The 12,909-nt window shown below is 49.6% G+C and overlaps 1 protein-coding gene across 1 annotated transcript; it reads right to left on the reverse strand.

Moving 5' to 3' along the window:
- Positions 1 to 530: 530 nt before the first annotated feature.
- On the reverse strand, positions 531 to 3,155 carry LOC148341656 (uncharacterized). Its single transcript, XM_088283389.1, has 2 exons — positions 3,142 to 3,155; positions 531 to 1,380 (listed from the first exon to the last, which is right to left on the reverse strand). The coding sequence occupies exons 1-2, from the start codon at positions 3,153 to 3,155 to the stop codon at positions 531 to 533; spliced, it is 864 nt and encodes a 287-aa protein (XP_088139515.1).
- Positions 3,156 to 12,909: the final 9,754 nt, after the last annotated feature.

Raw genomic sequence — 12,909 nt, forward strand, 5'->3', positions numbered from 1 at the left:
CTATTCTATTCTAGTTCAGTTTTTCACCTTTTCACACAGCGTAATGAAGGCCAGTTGAGCAAGTGGAACAAGTGATTTTATTGATGATTGTGGAAGGCAGCAATTTCATAAGCACCGTTTCTTCTCACACCTTTTCCATTAAGTACGATTAAAAAGACAACTGAAAAGCATAATGTTAAAAAATGTTATTCCAGGCAAAGGCAATTAATTTCATTTAAAATGTTTCATATAAAAACAAAAAAAAATCGTCACTCAGACACAATGGTTCTTCTGGCAATAATCACATTGGCTTAGTGTCAAGAAAAGAGCTTTGCAAAATTAAATTTATATTACATTCAAAATCACATTTACATCTTACCACAAAGAGTCAGTTCCTTCAGTTTTTTGTTGTCTTTTTTTAAGCTTCAAGGATTGCTGCTATTATCACCAGCACAATTGTGACTCTCCGCATGCTTTATAGTGAAGAATTTTTTAGCACAAACGCTGCAACTGAATGGCTTGTCTCCAGTGTGTGTTCTTGTGTGGCTCGTTTAATGCGACTTACGATAGAAACTCTTTCCACAAACTGAGCAGGAAAAGGGTTTTTCTGCACTGTGTGTTCTTCTATGACTTGTTAAAGTTGATCTTTGAGAGAATACTTTGCCACAAACTGAGCAGGAAAAAGGTTTTTCCCCACTGTGTGTTCTTCTATGTTTTGTTAAAGTTGACTTTTCAGAGAAGCTTCTGCCACAAACTGAGCAGGAAAAAGGTTTTTCACCACTGTGTGTTCTTCTATGTTTTGTTAAAGTTGACTTATCAAAGAAGCTTCTGCCACAAACTGAGCAGGAAAAAGGTTTTTCACCACTGTGTGTTCTTGTGTGTTCTGTTAAATATGTCTTTCTCGATAAGCATTTTCCACAAACTGAGCAGGAAAAAGGTTTTTCACCACTGTGTGTTCTTGTGTGATATGTTAAAGTTGACTTTACAGAAAAGCTTTTGCCACAAACCGAGCAAGCAAAAGGTTTTTCACCACTGTGTGTTCTTGTGTGGCTTGTTAAACGTGACTTTCGGGAGAAACTCTTGCCACAAACTGAGCAGGAAAATGTTTTTTCTCCACTGTGAGTTCTTGCATGTCTTGTTACATTAGACTTCTCCGAGAAGCATTTTCCACAAACCGAGCAAGCAAAAGGTTTTTCACCACTGTGTGTTTCTGTGTGACATGTTAAAGTTGACTTTACAGAAAAGCTTTTGCCACAAACTGAGCAGGAAAAAGGTTTTTCACCACTATGTGTTCTTGTGTGGCTTGTTAAATGTGACTTTCGGGAGAAACTCTTGCCACAAACTGAGCAGGAAAAGGGTTTTTCTGCACTGTGTGTTCTTCTATGACTTGTTAAAGTTGATCTTTGAGAGAATACTTTGCCACAAACTGAGCAGGAAAAAGGTTTTTCACCACGGTGTTTTCTTGTGTGTTCTGTTAAATATGTCTTTTTTGAGAAGCATTTTTCACAAACTGAGCAGGCTTGTTAAATGTGACTTTCGGGAGAAACTCTTGCCACAAACTGAGCAGGAAAATGGTTTTTCTCCACTGTGTATTCTTCTATGTTTTGTTAAAGTTGATTTTAGAGAAAAGCTTTTACCACAAACCAAGCAGGAGAAGGGGTTTTCTCTACTGTGTATTCCTGTGTGGATTTGTAAATTTGATTTTCTTGAGAAGTATCTTCCACAAACTGAGCAAGAAAAAGTTTTTTCTCCACTTTTTTGTGCGCTTTTAAAGACAACTTTGAAGTTAATGAGTCAGTGTGACATGCCCTTTCACCTTTAGCTTGCCCATTATCATCATCATTTGTATCATCATCATCGTCATGAGCGTCTGGTGTGTCCTCATTATGTACTTGTGATGGCCCCGGGTGGTCTTCATCACCTTCTGTTGTCACATGATGACTTGAACTGCTGCTTGTAGGCTCCGCCCCTCTGTTGTCCTCACTCTCATCCTTGTTTTCATCTTCAGTCTTTATAGGGACAACGTTCAGTGGTGACTTGTTGATCTCCTCCTCCTCCTCCTTTTTGATGTGAGTCAAGTCTGGCTCCTCTTTCACAAAACGGAGATCGTTTTCACTGACCTCTGTCGGACACAAAAAAAACCCCACACATTTGGTTTGGTCAAGTCAAACCTCGTGCGTCGACTTTGTTTTATATTGTTTCTCCCGTGCTACCTTGACTTGTGCCTACCGCATATGGAGCAATGCGTGCGACCCCGATTTGGACCGGACCATGGGGGCATTTCACAAAATTACGTCCTACGATGTAAGCCTCCCGTTAGCCGCACAACAGTGATAAACGAGCATTTAAAAAGGAAGCATGTTGCGGCTGATGCCCGATTTAATTCCTGACTTAGTCACAGACGTTTCTGGAAGCGAACTGAAGTTAGCACACAAAGGCTATTGTGTGCGTCTGATGGAACACCTGTTGTGGGACCCTAACATATTGATGGGGGCCACCGCAACATAATGTCATTGATAAGAGGAATCCTTCAAGCGAAATACGTTTTCAAGTATTTCATTTTGCATTTATAGATAGTTTCATCGTGGGTAGTTTTTGCTTTCATGATAATCTGGACACCTAAAAGAATTCAAGGAGCCCTGGCATCATAGTCGCTATTTATTGCATGATTTACGTAAGTTTTTTTTTTTTTCCCAAAATGACATTTAGCCTGCTAGTACGTTCCGACATTACCCTTTTTATATTTATAAAATTTTTGTTTCAAAATAAATTTTAAAACAAAATTAACGTTCGAAGAGTCAAAATCCCTACACATCGGCTGCCAGGATGGCCGAGTGGTCTAAGGCGCCGCGTTCAGGACCCAGTCTCCCCAGGAGGCCTGGGTTCGAATCTCGAATTTCCCCATTGTGGGACTAATAAAGGGAATATTATTATTATTATTAATATTATTATCATAAATGAAGCAACAACACTTTCACTCTGACTTTCATGTTGACATATTTGAATAATGACTGTATATTTTAAAGTTATCCAATATGTATTAAAATTCGACGAAGATACACCAAAATATTATGAGTTCACTGAATTATTTTGTAACCGCAATAATGTATAACAGCCATAGGGTGTCAGTAATGAGTAACAAAGGAACACAAGACCTCCCACTGATACATCATCATTGTCAGTTGCATAAATTCTCAAGAACTTTGAGTTGTGGGGGGGATGCAAACCACCTGGGCCACAGGAACTTTATTACCAGGAACGAAATGTTCCTGGACTTGTTGGTAGAAAAGGGGGTTGTGACGTTCAGTCATTTTGAGACCATAGTAAGACAAAGATGCAGATGCATTCCTTGCAGCATGCGCTTGTTCACTGATGAGATCCGTGCAACCCTGGATGGATGCATGAAATGTATTTTAAATGATTGGATGGGGTGAAACTATGCACATGTGCACAAAACAGTGCAGAGCCACCGGAGGTTTATTGACTCTCACCCGACCAAGCCAGTACAAAGTTCATAAATAAATAAGACCAATACGTACTTGATTTAAAAAAAAAACTCAATATTTTGTGTTTTAATGTTTTCGCCACAGTGTGCACATATTTTAGAGTCAGGCAGAATTCCTTCCGGAAGGAATTGCTTGAACAAGATATAAAAACCAGAAAATGTAAAATGTTAAATAATGAGTTTAAATTTGATATTCGGAAAAACATTTGGTTATTCTTTGGCATTTATTTTTCCGCACCGATTTAATTTGGCAGAAACAAATGTTCAGCAAACCGACAAGTAGAAGGCAATATTAAAAAATAAAGCGGAAATAACCTTGGACGCATTTCCCCAAACAACTTAATGTTGTGATGCATATTTTTAACGATAGAAAGTCGTTGTTTACAAAGCAAATGAGAGTAAGACGTGTACAAACCTGCTTTGTGTAGCACAACACGAGGCTGCTTGCTAACTTCGCCCAGCAGTTGAAGACGTTGCTCGTTCTCTTCTTTTATTCTACGAAGTTCCTCTTTGTACTTGGGTGTCGTTCTTGCACACATTTTCAAATGATAATTCCCAAAAATCCGCACTTGATCTCTGCTTGGCGATGAGTCATGTGCCTCTTTTTGTTAGCGGCTAGCTAGCTAACAAGCCAAGCTAACAAGCTAAGCTAACTACGCCGAAAAGCATCAACGCGCGAAGATGAGGTTATCGGGACTCAAAGACTTAATGAATTATGTCGCAGTCCATTAGAGTAGCACTGGACATCCTGTAAAAAAAATTACAGTCAGTTCTACACTAAATCAGAAAAATCTAGCAGTGGCTGTTTTTGTTCCGGTGTGGACGGGTCGGTGGATGTGGTCGAGGTCCTTCGGAAGCTGCGCGCTTGCTTATGACGTCATCCTTTAAGCGCGTATTTTTCAAATATATTTCTTTGCTGAAGGAAAAAAACGACGCCAGAGGGAGCCAAGATGGCTGCGATGTAAGAGAACATATGTTCTTCAGATAGTCAAGGGTAGTGATGGGTAGATGAGGCATCCTGTATCGTTTCGACACAGTGACACAATGTATTGACACTGTGTTGACACTGTGTTGCTGAATACTGACACCTGGTGGACTTGCAGGAAACATTTGACAGGGTCATCTGACACTGATCTGTCAAACTAATTTTATCCAATTCCATTGATTAGCGACGTGATGTGTTTTTATATATCCTATTTCGTATTACTTTCCATCGCACTAATTATTCTCTTATCTAATTTCTATATTTAACTGAATTATTGTTGTATTGCACTGGAGAGGGGAGCTCTCTAATCTCGTTGCACACTTGAGTACAATGACAAAGGGATTTCTGATTCTGATTAGGCATTTTCTTTCACATTATTTTTACATCCACGCAATTTCATAAAAAAAAAATCTTTGATATTCGAGACGCAGTTGATAAATTTAGAGAACATCTGTCTGAATGCCCAAGTAAAAGTGTTGTGAATGACAATGGACTCATTGTAATTGAAGATTTTTATTCAAAAAAAATTGTTTCTCCAGCGTTTTGTTATTCAGTCTATTTGTCAGGTAAGCCGGTAGGCGAGGTGGAGGGTGGACCCAAAATGCGAGGAAGCAGGGATAAGGGTAACTTAAAGGGAATTTATTTACAAAACAAAACCAAAAGGCAAACAAGGTACTAGGACAAACAAACGTGGCAGGGTGCAAAATAACAAAGTCGAACTAAACGTGACTAAACAGAACAAAAACCGAGGAACGAAGACAGTGACAAAAACTAGGGACAAGAGCGAGAGCGAGCGCGAGCGCGAGAGTGAACGAGATCAGGGAGCGGTCGTGACAGTCCAAATGGCGCAGCATCAGGGAGCCAAGCGGGGTAATGATCCGACACTGAGTTGATGGCATGGAAAGCTTAAATAGTCCGGTAATCAGGGGAGCAGATGGGGATCAGGTGTGTGATGGGTAACGATGAGCAGGTGCGTGACTGGTGAGGACGAGTGCTGAGGGGGAAACGCCCCGAAAGCAAGCAAAACAATAACAAAACCGCATGCACACAAAAACAATAACAAAAAACCCTGCCATGCCCGACGCGGATCATGACAGTACCCCCCCCTAAAGGGACGGATCCCAGACGTCCCAAAAAACAAACACAGAGAAAAGAACCCCCAAAAAAAACCAAAATTGTCCAAGAACGAGGGTGGGCGGAAGGGGTCGGGAGGTGGGACCCAGGCCCGCAAACGAGACCGGTCTGGCGGATGTCCAGGGGGCCAGACCAGCGAGTCCCGACGGGGACATTCAGGCGGCCGTCCGGGAGGCGGGACCAAGGCCCGCGAACTAGGCCGGTCTGGCGGATGTCCGGGAGGCCAGACCAGCGAGTCCCGTCGGGGCCATTCAGGCAGACGTCCGGGAGGCCCGATCAATAAGTCCACCCGTGGCCATTCAGGCGGACGTCCGGGCGCACCCGAGACAGGAACGTGGAGCGGCGGCTGGTCGTCGAATCCCGCCGAGGCAGGAACGTGGAGCGACGGATGGTCCTCGAGCCCCGCCAAGACAGGAACGTGGAGCGGCGGCTGGTCCTCGAGCCCCGCCGAGACAGGAACGTGGAGCGGCGGCTGGTCCTCGAGCCCCGCCGAGACAGGAATGTGGAGCGGCGGCTGGTCCTCGAGCCCCGCCGAGACAGGAACGTGGAGCGGCGGTTGGTCGTCGAACCCCGCCGAGACAGGCACGTGGAGCGGCGGTGGACCGTCGGACGCCGCCGAGGCCGTGACGAGAAGCGGCGGCGCGTCGTCGAAGGCCGCCGAGGCAGAGTCAAGAGGCGGCGGCGTGTCGTCGTCCACCGCCGAGGCAGGAGCCAGGAGCGACCGTGGGTCGTCGAGCGCTGCCGGGGCAGGCACTTGCGACGGGCGCAGGACAGGCGCCGTCGGATCCTGGACCGGAGGCGGACGCGGGACGGGCTCCGCCGGAACGTGAGCTTGGGGCGGACGCACAATGTGCTCCGCCTGAACGTGAACTGGGGACGGACGCACCACGTGCTTTGTCTGAACGTGAACCGGGGACGGACGCACCACGTGCTTTGTCTGAACGTGAACCGGGGACGGACGCACCACGTGCTCCGCCTGAACGTGAACCGGGGACGGACGCACCACGTGCTCCGCCTGAACGTGAACCGGGGACGGACGCACCACGTGCTCCGCCTGAACGTGAACCGGGGACGGACGCACCACGTGCTCCGCCTGTACGTGAATCTGGGACGGACGCACAACGTGCTCCGCCTGTACGTGAACCTGGGACGGACGCACAACGTGCTCCGCCTGAACGTGAACCTGGGACGGACGCACAACGTGCTCCGCCTGAACGTGAACCTGCGACGGACGCACAACGTGCTCCGCCTGAACGTGAACCTGCGACGGACGCACAACGTGCTCCGCCTGAACGTGAACCTGGGACGGACGCACAACGTGCTCCGCCTGAACGTGAACCTGGGACGGACGCACAACGTGCTCCGCCTGAACGTGAACCTGCGACGGACGCACAACGTGCTCCGCCTGAACGTGAACCTGCGACGGACGCACAACGTGCTACGCCTGAACGTGAACCTGCGACGGACGCACCACGTGCTCCGCCTGAACGTGAACTGGGGACGGACGCAGGACACGCACCGCCGGAACATGGACTTGGGGCGAACGCACGACGTGCACCGCCGGAACATGAACTTGGGGCGGACGCAGGACGTGCTTCGCTGGGACATGGACTTGGGGCGGGCGCACGACGTGCTCCGCACGCACCGCCGGAACATGGACTTGGGGCGAACGCACGACGTGCACCGCCGGAACATGAACTTGGGGCGGACGCAGGACGTGCTTCGCTGGGACATGGACTTGGGGCGGGCGCACGACGTGCTCCGCAGGAACGTGGACCTGGGGCGCTGGCAGGGCGCCGGAACGAGGCTCAGCAACAGGCGGGGCGCCAGAACGAGGCTCAGCAACAGGCGGGGCGCCGGAACGAGGCTCAGCAACAGGCGGGGAGACAGGACGGGGCTCGGCAACAGGCGGGGAGACAGGACGGGGCTCAGCAACAGGCGGGGAGACAGGACGGGGCTCAGCAGCTGGCGGGGAGACAGGACGGGGCTCAGCAGCTGGCGGGGAGACAGGACGGGGCTCAGCAGCTGGCGAGGAGCCGAGACGGGGCTCAGCAGCTGGCGGGGAGCCGAGACGGGGCTCAGCAGCTGGCGGGGAGCCGAGACGGGGCTCAGCAGCTGGCGGGGAGCCGAGACGGGGCTCAGCAGCTGGCGGGGGAGCCGAGACGGGGCTCAGCAGCTGGCGGGGGAGCCGAGACGGGGCTCAGCAGCTGGCGGGGGAGCCGAGACGGGGCTCAGCAGCTGGCGGGGAGCCGAGACGGGGCTCAGCAGCTGGCGGGGAGCCGGGACGGGGCCCAGCAGCTGGGGAGGAGCCGGAGTGGGACTCTGGAGGCTGCCGCTGACGAGGAGCCGGCACAGGAGGCTGCCGCTGACGAGGAGCCGGCACAGGAGGCTGCCGCTGACGAGGAGCCGGCACAGGAGGCTGCCGCTGACGAGGAGCCGGCACAGGAGGCTGCCGCTGACGAGGAGCCGGCACAGGAGGCTGCCGCTGACGAGGAGCCGGCACAGGAGGCTGCCGCTGACGAGGAGCCGGCACAGGAGGCTGCCGCTGACGAGGAGCCGGCACAGGAGGCTGCCGCTGACGAGGAGCCGGCACAGGAGGCTGCCGCTGACGAGGAGCCGGCACTGGAGGCTGCAGCTGACGAGGAGCCGGCACTGGAGGCTGCAGCTGACGAGGAGCCGGCACTGGAGGCTGCAGCTGACGAGGAGCCGGCACTGGAGGCTGCAGCTGACGAGGAGCCGGCACTGGAGGCTGCAGCTGACGAGGAGCCGGCACTGGAGGCTTCAGCTGACGAGGAGCCGGCACTGGAGGCTTCAGCTGACGAGGAGCCGGCACTGGAGGCTTCAGCTGACGAGGAGCCGGCACTGGAGGCTTCAGCTGACGAGGAGCCGGCACTGGTTGCTGCAGCTGACGAGGAGCCGGCACTGGTTGCTGCAACAGGCGTGGAGGCGGCATGGTCTGTGCAGCTGACGTGGAGGCTGCTGCGGGCCGGGCGCAGCAGCCGGGCACGGCGCAGCCGAGACGGGGAAACTGATCCCTATCAGCCTGCCGCCATAGGGAATCAGGGGAATGGGAGACACGAGGGACCGAGACTATGGGTGCTGGTGAACGTGAGCTATGATGCGCAAGGGGAACGTGATCAGGTGCGGAAAGCGACGGTGGACGAGGGGAGCGACCGGACCGTGACTTACGAGACTTTGGACGTGAAACGCGCGAGGTAGAGTGGGAGGTGGACTCAAAACAGTCAAAAGAAAAAGGTGACGGAAGTTGTTCGGGGGCAGGAAAGTGACGGGTCCCAACCGAATCTGTGTCGCGCTGGGCGTATAACAGGTTGTATATGTGTTCAAAATCGTCCTCATGATCTGAGTCTACCACAATGCGAGGGGGTGAAATGGCAAGGCGCTCAAATTCGTCTTCGTAGTCGGAGTCTATGATAAGATGTGTAGGTATGACCGGTTGGTAATCAATACCGTGATCGTGGAAGGAGAGGGGAGAAACAGACGTAGAACGGAAAATTGCACCTACGTGATGGACGCGGGATTGGTCGGCAGGCTGACGAGGGAGTCTGTCCGATCGGCGACGACGATGACGTCGCCGAGAGCTTCCCGCTGGGTCCGTAGTTGGTCGGATCATTCTGTCAGGTTCGCCGGTAGGCGAGGTGGAGGGTGGACCCAAAATGCGAGGAAGCAGGGATAAGGGTAACTTAAAGGGAATTTATTTACAAAACAAAACCAAAAGGCAAACAAGGTACTAGGACAAACAAACGTGGCAGGGTGCAAAATAACAAAGTCGAACTAAACGTGACTAAACAGAACAAAAACCGAGGAACGAAGACAGTGACAAAAACTAGGGACAAGAGCGAGAGCGAGCGCGAGCGCGAGAGTGAACGAGATCAGGGAGCGGTCGTGACAGTCCAAATGGCGCAGCATCAGGGAGCCAAGCGGGGTAATGATCCGACACTGAGTTGATGGCATGGAAAGCTTAAATAGTCCGGTAATCAGGGGAGCAGATGGGGATCAGGTGTGTGATGGGTAACGATGAGCAGGTGCGTGACTGGTGAGGACGAGTGCTGAGGGGGAAACGCCCCGAAAGCAAGCAAAATGTAGCACCTGGAATAGTGCATTTTCTTTGAATGATGTTGCCATCAGTTGATGACCTTTCTTTTCAGGTCTATGTTGGGATGTGATATAGTGCTGTACAGTGGGGGGCAGTGTTGAATGTTTTGTTTTGAAAGGACTGTTGGCGAAGTGCGAGAGAAGAAGAAAAAAAGGACAGAAGAAGAATCGCCGTGCTGTAGCGATGGTGAACTAATGAACATATGACCTCTGTTAAGAGTAATAAAAGTTAAAATACCATACACCTAACCCTGTCCGGTCAATGGTGTAACAAATTGGAGGTTCCACCGAGATTCAAATGAATATTGCAAACTGACAGAGGACGTCTTCGACGACGGGAAAAGAAAACGGACGTCGGACGTGTGCTAGTGCAGAGTTGGCTAAAGGGAGCTATCAAGGGGTAGCTGCAAAGAGAGCTGACGGTTGGCTAGTGCTACACGGCCTTGTTTGATTTTTCATTTTTTTCAAGTGTCGTCGATTATACTGCGACCAGCAAGATGTCTGAGCACAGAGAAGAATTTTTGATGGACATAGAAACGCAACTGCTTGGATTATCAGTGAAAGAACTACACAGAGTCTGTGAGTACTGTGAAATAGCTGGGAGAGACTCGGAGGACATTAAGAACAAGACTCGTCGCGCATTAGTGAAGCACATCGTGACGTTTTGTGAACGCGATGACTTTCTCAAGAGGGAGGACGAGGGCATGTCTGTGCTGTCGGAGCTGAACGACACGTTGCTTTTGCTGCGGGAGAATCGCGCGGAGGATGACGGCGCGGGAGCAGCGCGGGAGCAGTGGGCGGCGTTCACTCCTTCACCGGCCGCAGAGGAGAGAGAGGTGGATCGTCCGACTCGGCCAGCGCCCGACCGACGACTGGAGGTGGACCGCGCGCCACAGGTGCAGTCGAGGGAGACAACGCGGGACGAGAGTGCGCAAAGCAGAGGAAGGGACTCCACGAGCAACAGCTGCTGTATTTCCACCGGATTCAGAAAGGACTTCAGGATAAATGGTCACGTTGGTGAGACAACATCTAAAGACACTCTGAGTTTTAGCAGTTTGGAACACCAAATTGAAGGAGGTTTAAGGAAGGGTTATTCAGAAATTGAAGTCATCGAGGCTGTGGTGCGGGCGGTAAATCCCAGTTTAAAGCTTAGGAGCTATTTAGAGGGAAAGCATGATCTTACTTTAGCCACTCTCAGGCAAATATTAAGAGCGCAATATGCAGAAAAAGATGCCACTGTTCTGTACCAACAACTAGCAAAAGCTGTACAGGACCCGGCTGAAACTGCTCTGGATTTTTTAGTTCGAGTACTTGATTTGCGTCAAAAGGTGTTGTTTGCATCTGAGCGTGCCCAATCTGGCCTCAAGTATAACAATGAGTTAGTTCAAAGCCAGTGTTTCCAATCCATCATGACAGGCTTGTCAAATGACAACATAAGAGCAGAAATGAGGATGTATTTACAGGGACGATATAGTAGCGATGAGGTGCTTTTAGAAAAAATGCAGATTGCGCAGCACAATGAAAATGAGCGGGCCCAAAAAGTAAAAGAAAAAAAGAACACTCAGAGGGCAAGTCTGAGCACAATCGTGAGGGGTGGTGACGAAAGTAATCCGTTAGCAGATAAACCATCAGATAAACAAAAGAAAGATAACTCACTTTTTGCAAAAATGGAGGAGAGTAACACTGCAATTAGGGAGCTCACAGGCCAAGTCGCATCTCTTGTGCAAACTGTACAGCGTGGTGGGCAGGCAGTTGATAAAGACCGAAACAAAGTGTCGGCTAACACTTTTAGGCGACTATCTAGGCAGTGCGTAGCATGTCAGCAAGAAAAAAAATACTGCACTCACTGTTTCAAGTGTGGTAGTGACACACATTGGGCAAGAGGGTGTAAGGTAGGGGGCATGAAAAAAACATCGGGAAACGAATAGCGGTTGTGACAGGGGGACGTGCCATAACCTCAGAGTATAAGTCCCAAGAAAATTCAAACCATAAACCCCTAACAGAACCCGTAAGAACATGTGTTGTGGAGAGAAAAACAAACAAACAGCCTACTCATAACACCGTAACTCCAAGGCCAAATACAAAATCCAAAGCTGAAAAATTTGTTGGCTCCTCCGACAAATGGACAAGACGCAAACGAGTTGCTCAGTTAATCGGAAGAAAATGTCTTGTCTGGTGCAAAATAAACAGTGTGAAGACACAAGCGCTGTGGGACACTGGCGCCCAAGTGTCCATAATAAGTGATGCATGGAGATCCCAGAACATACCTACTGCCGAAATTCGTCCTATCAGTGAACTGCTAAGCAGTAAGGAGTTGCTGGATGTAAGGGCTGCGAATGGCTCTGAAATCCCATTTCAGGGCTGGGTACCAATTAGTTTCAGTCTGTGTGATCCGAAAGTTAAAGAAACTATGTCAGACGAGCTACTTGTCCCAGTACTAGTGAGTAAAGACATCCTGCAGCGGCCAATAATAGGGTTTAATGCTATTGTGGAAGTGTTGGGAAACAAAGAGGATCAGGGTCAGTCGAGCAAAAACATTGGAATGCTCAGAAATTCACTAAGACTCGGGTCAGGAAAGGCAGAAGCTTTGCTAAACCTCATCCAGGGGGCTGCAAATGAGACTGTAACGTACTCTGTAAAGACTGGACGGACACCTGTTGTAGTCTCTAGGGGGCAAATCAAGTGCATCACATGTTCTGTCCACACAGATCTGAAAGTGAAGACCGAAATGCTCTTTGAACCCGAGGATGACCTATCATTGGATGAGGGACTCAAACTTGAATATCAGCTGATAACTGTTTCTTGTTCCTCACGTAAAATCAACATTTATGTGGAAAATGCCACGCAGCATGACATTGTAATGCCTTGTAAAACTGTGATAGGAAGCATACAGAGGGTGACAAACTGTTACCCAGTGCAGTCAGAGGGGCAGCAGATAAATTCTGTTGTTGCTGAAACTCCGCAGACGTCTCCAGACTCTCCCACCAACCTGTCTCGAGATGGTCAGTATTACCAACCATTTGATCCGCCTGTCAATGTGGGCCACTTGACCTGTGGAGAGCAAGCAGTGGTCAAACAAATGCTCAAAGAGGAATCGGAAGCATTTGGGAGAGACAAAGGTGATATAGGTTACATTCAAAATTTAAAAATGGACATTAAGCTGACTGATGACATCCCGGTAGCAAAAACATAC

Source organism: Idiotropiscis lumnitzeri, chromosome 2, assembly GCF_059441095.1.
Source record: "Idiotropiscis lumnitzeri isolate Australia: NSW breed Sydney's pygmy pipehorse chromosome 2, RoL_Ilum_1.0, whole genome shotgun sequence".
NCBI classification, from domain to species: Eukaryota; Metazoa; Chordata; class Actinopteri; order Syngnathiformes; family Syngnathidae; genus Idiotropiscis; species Idiotropiscis lumnitzeri.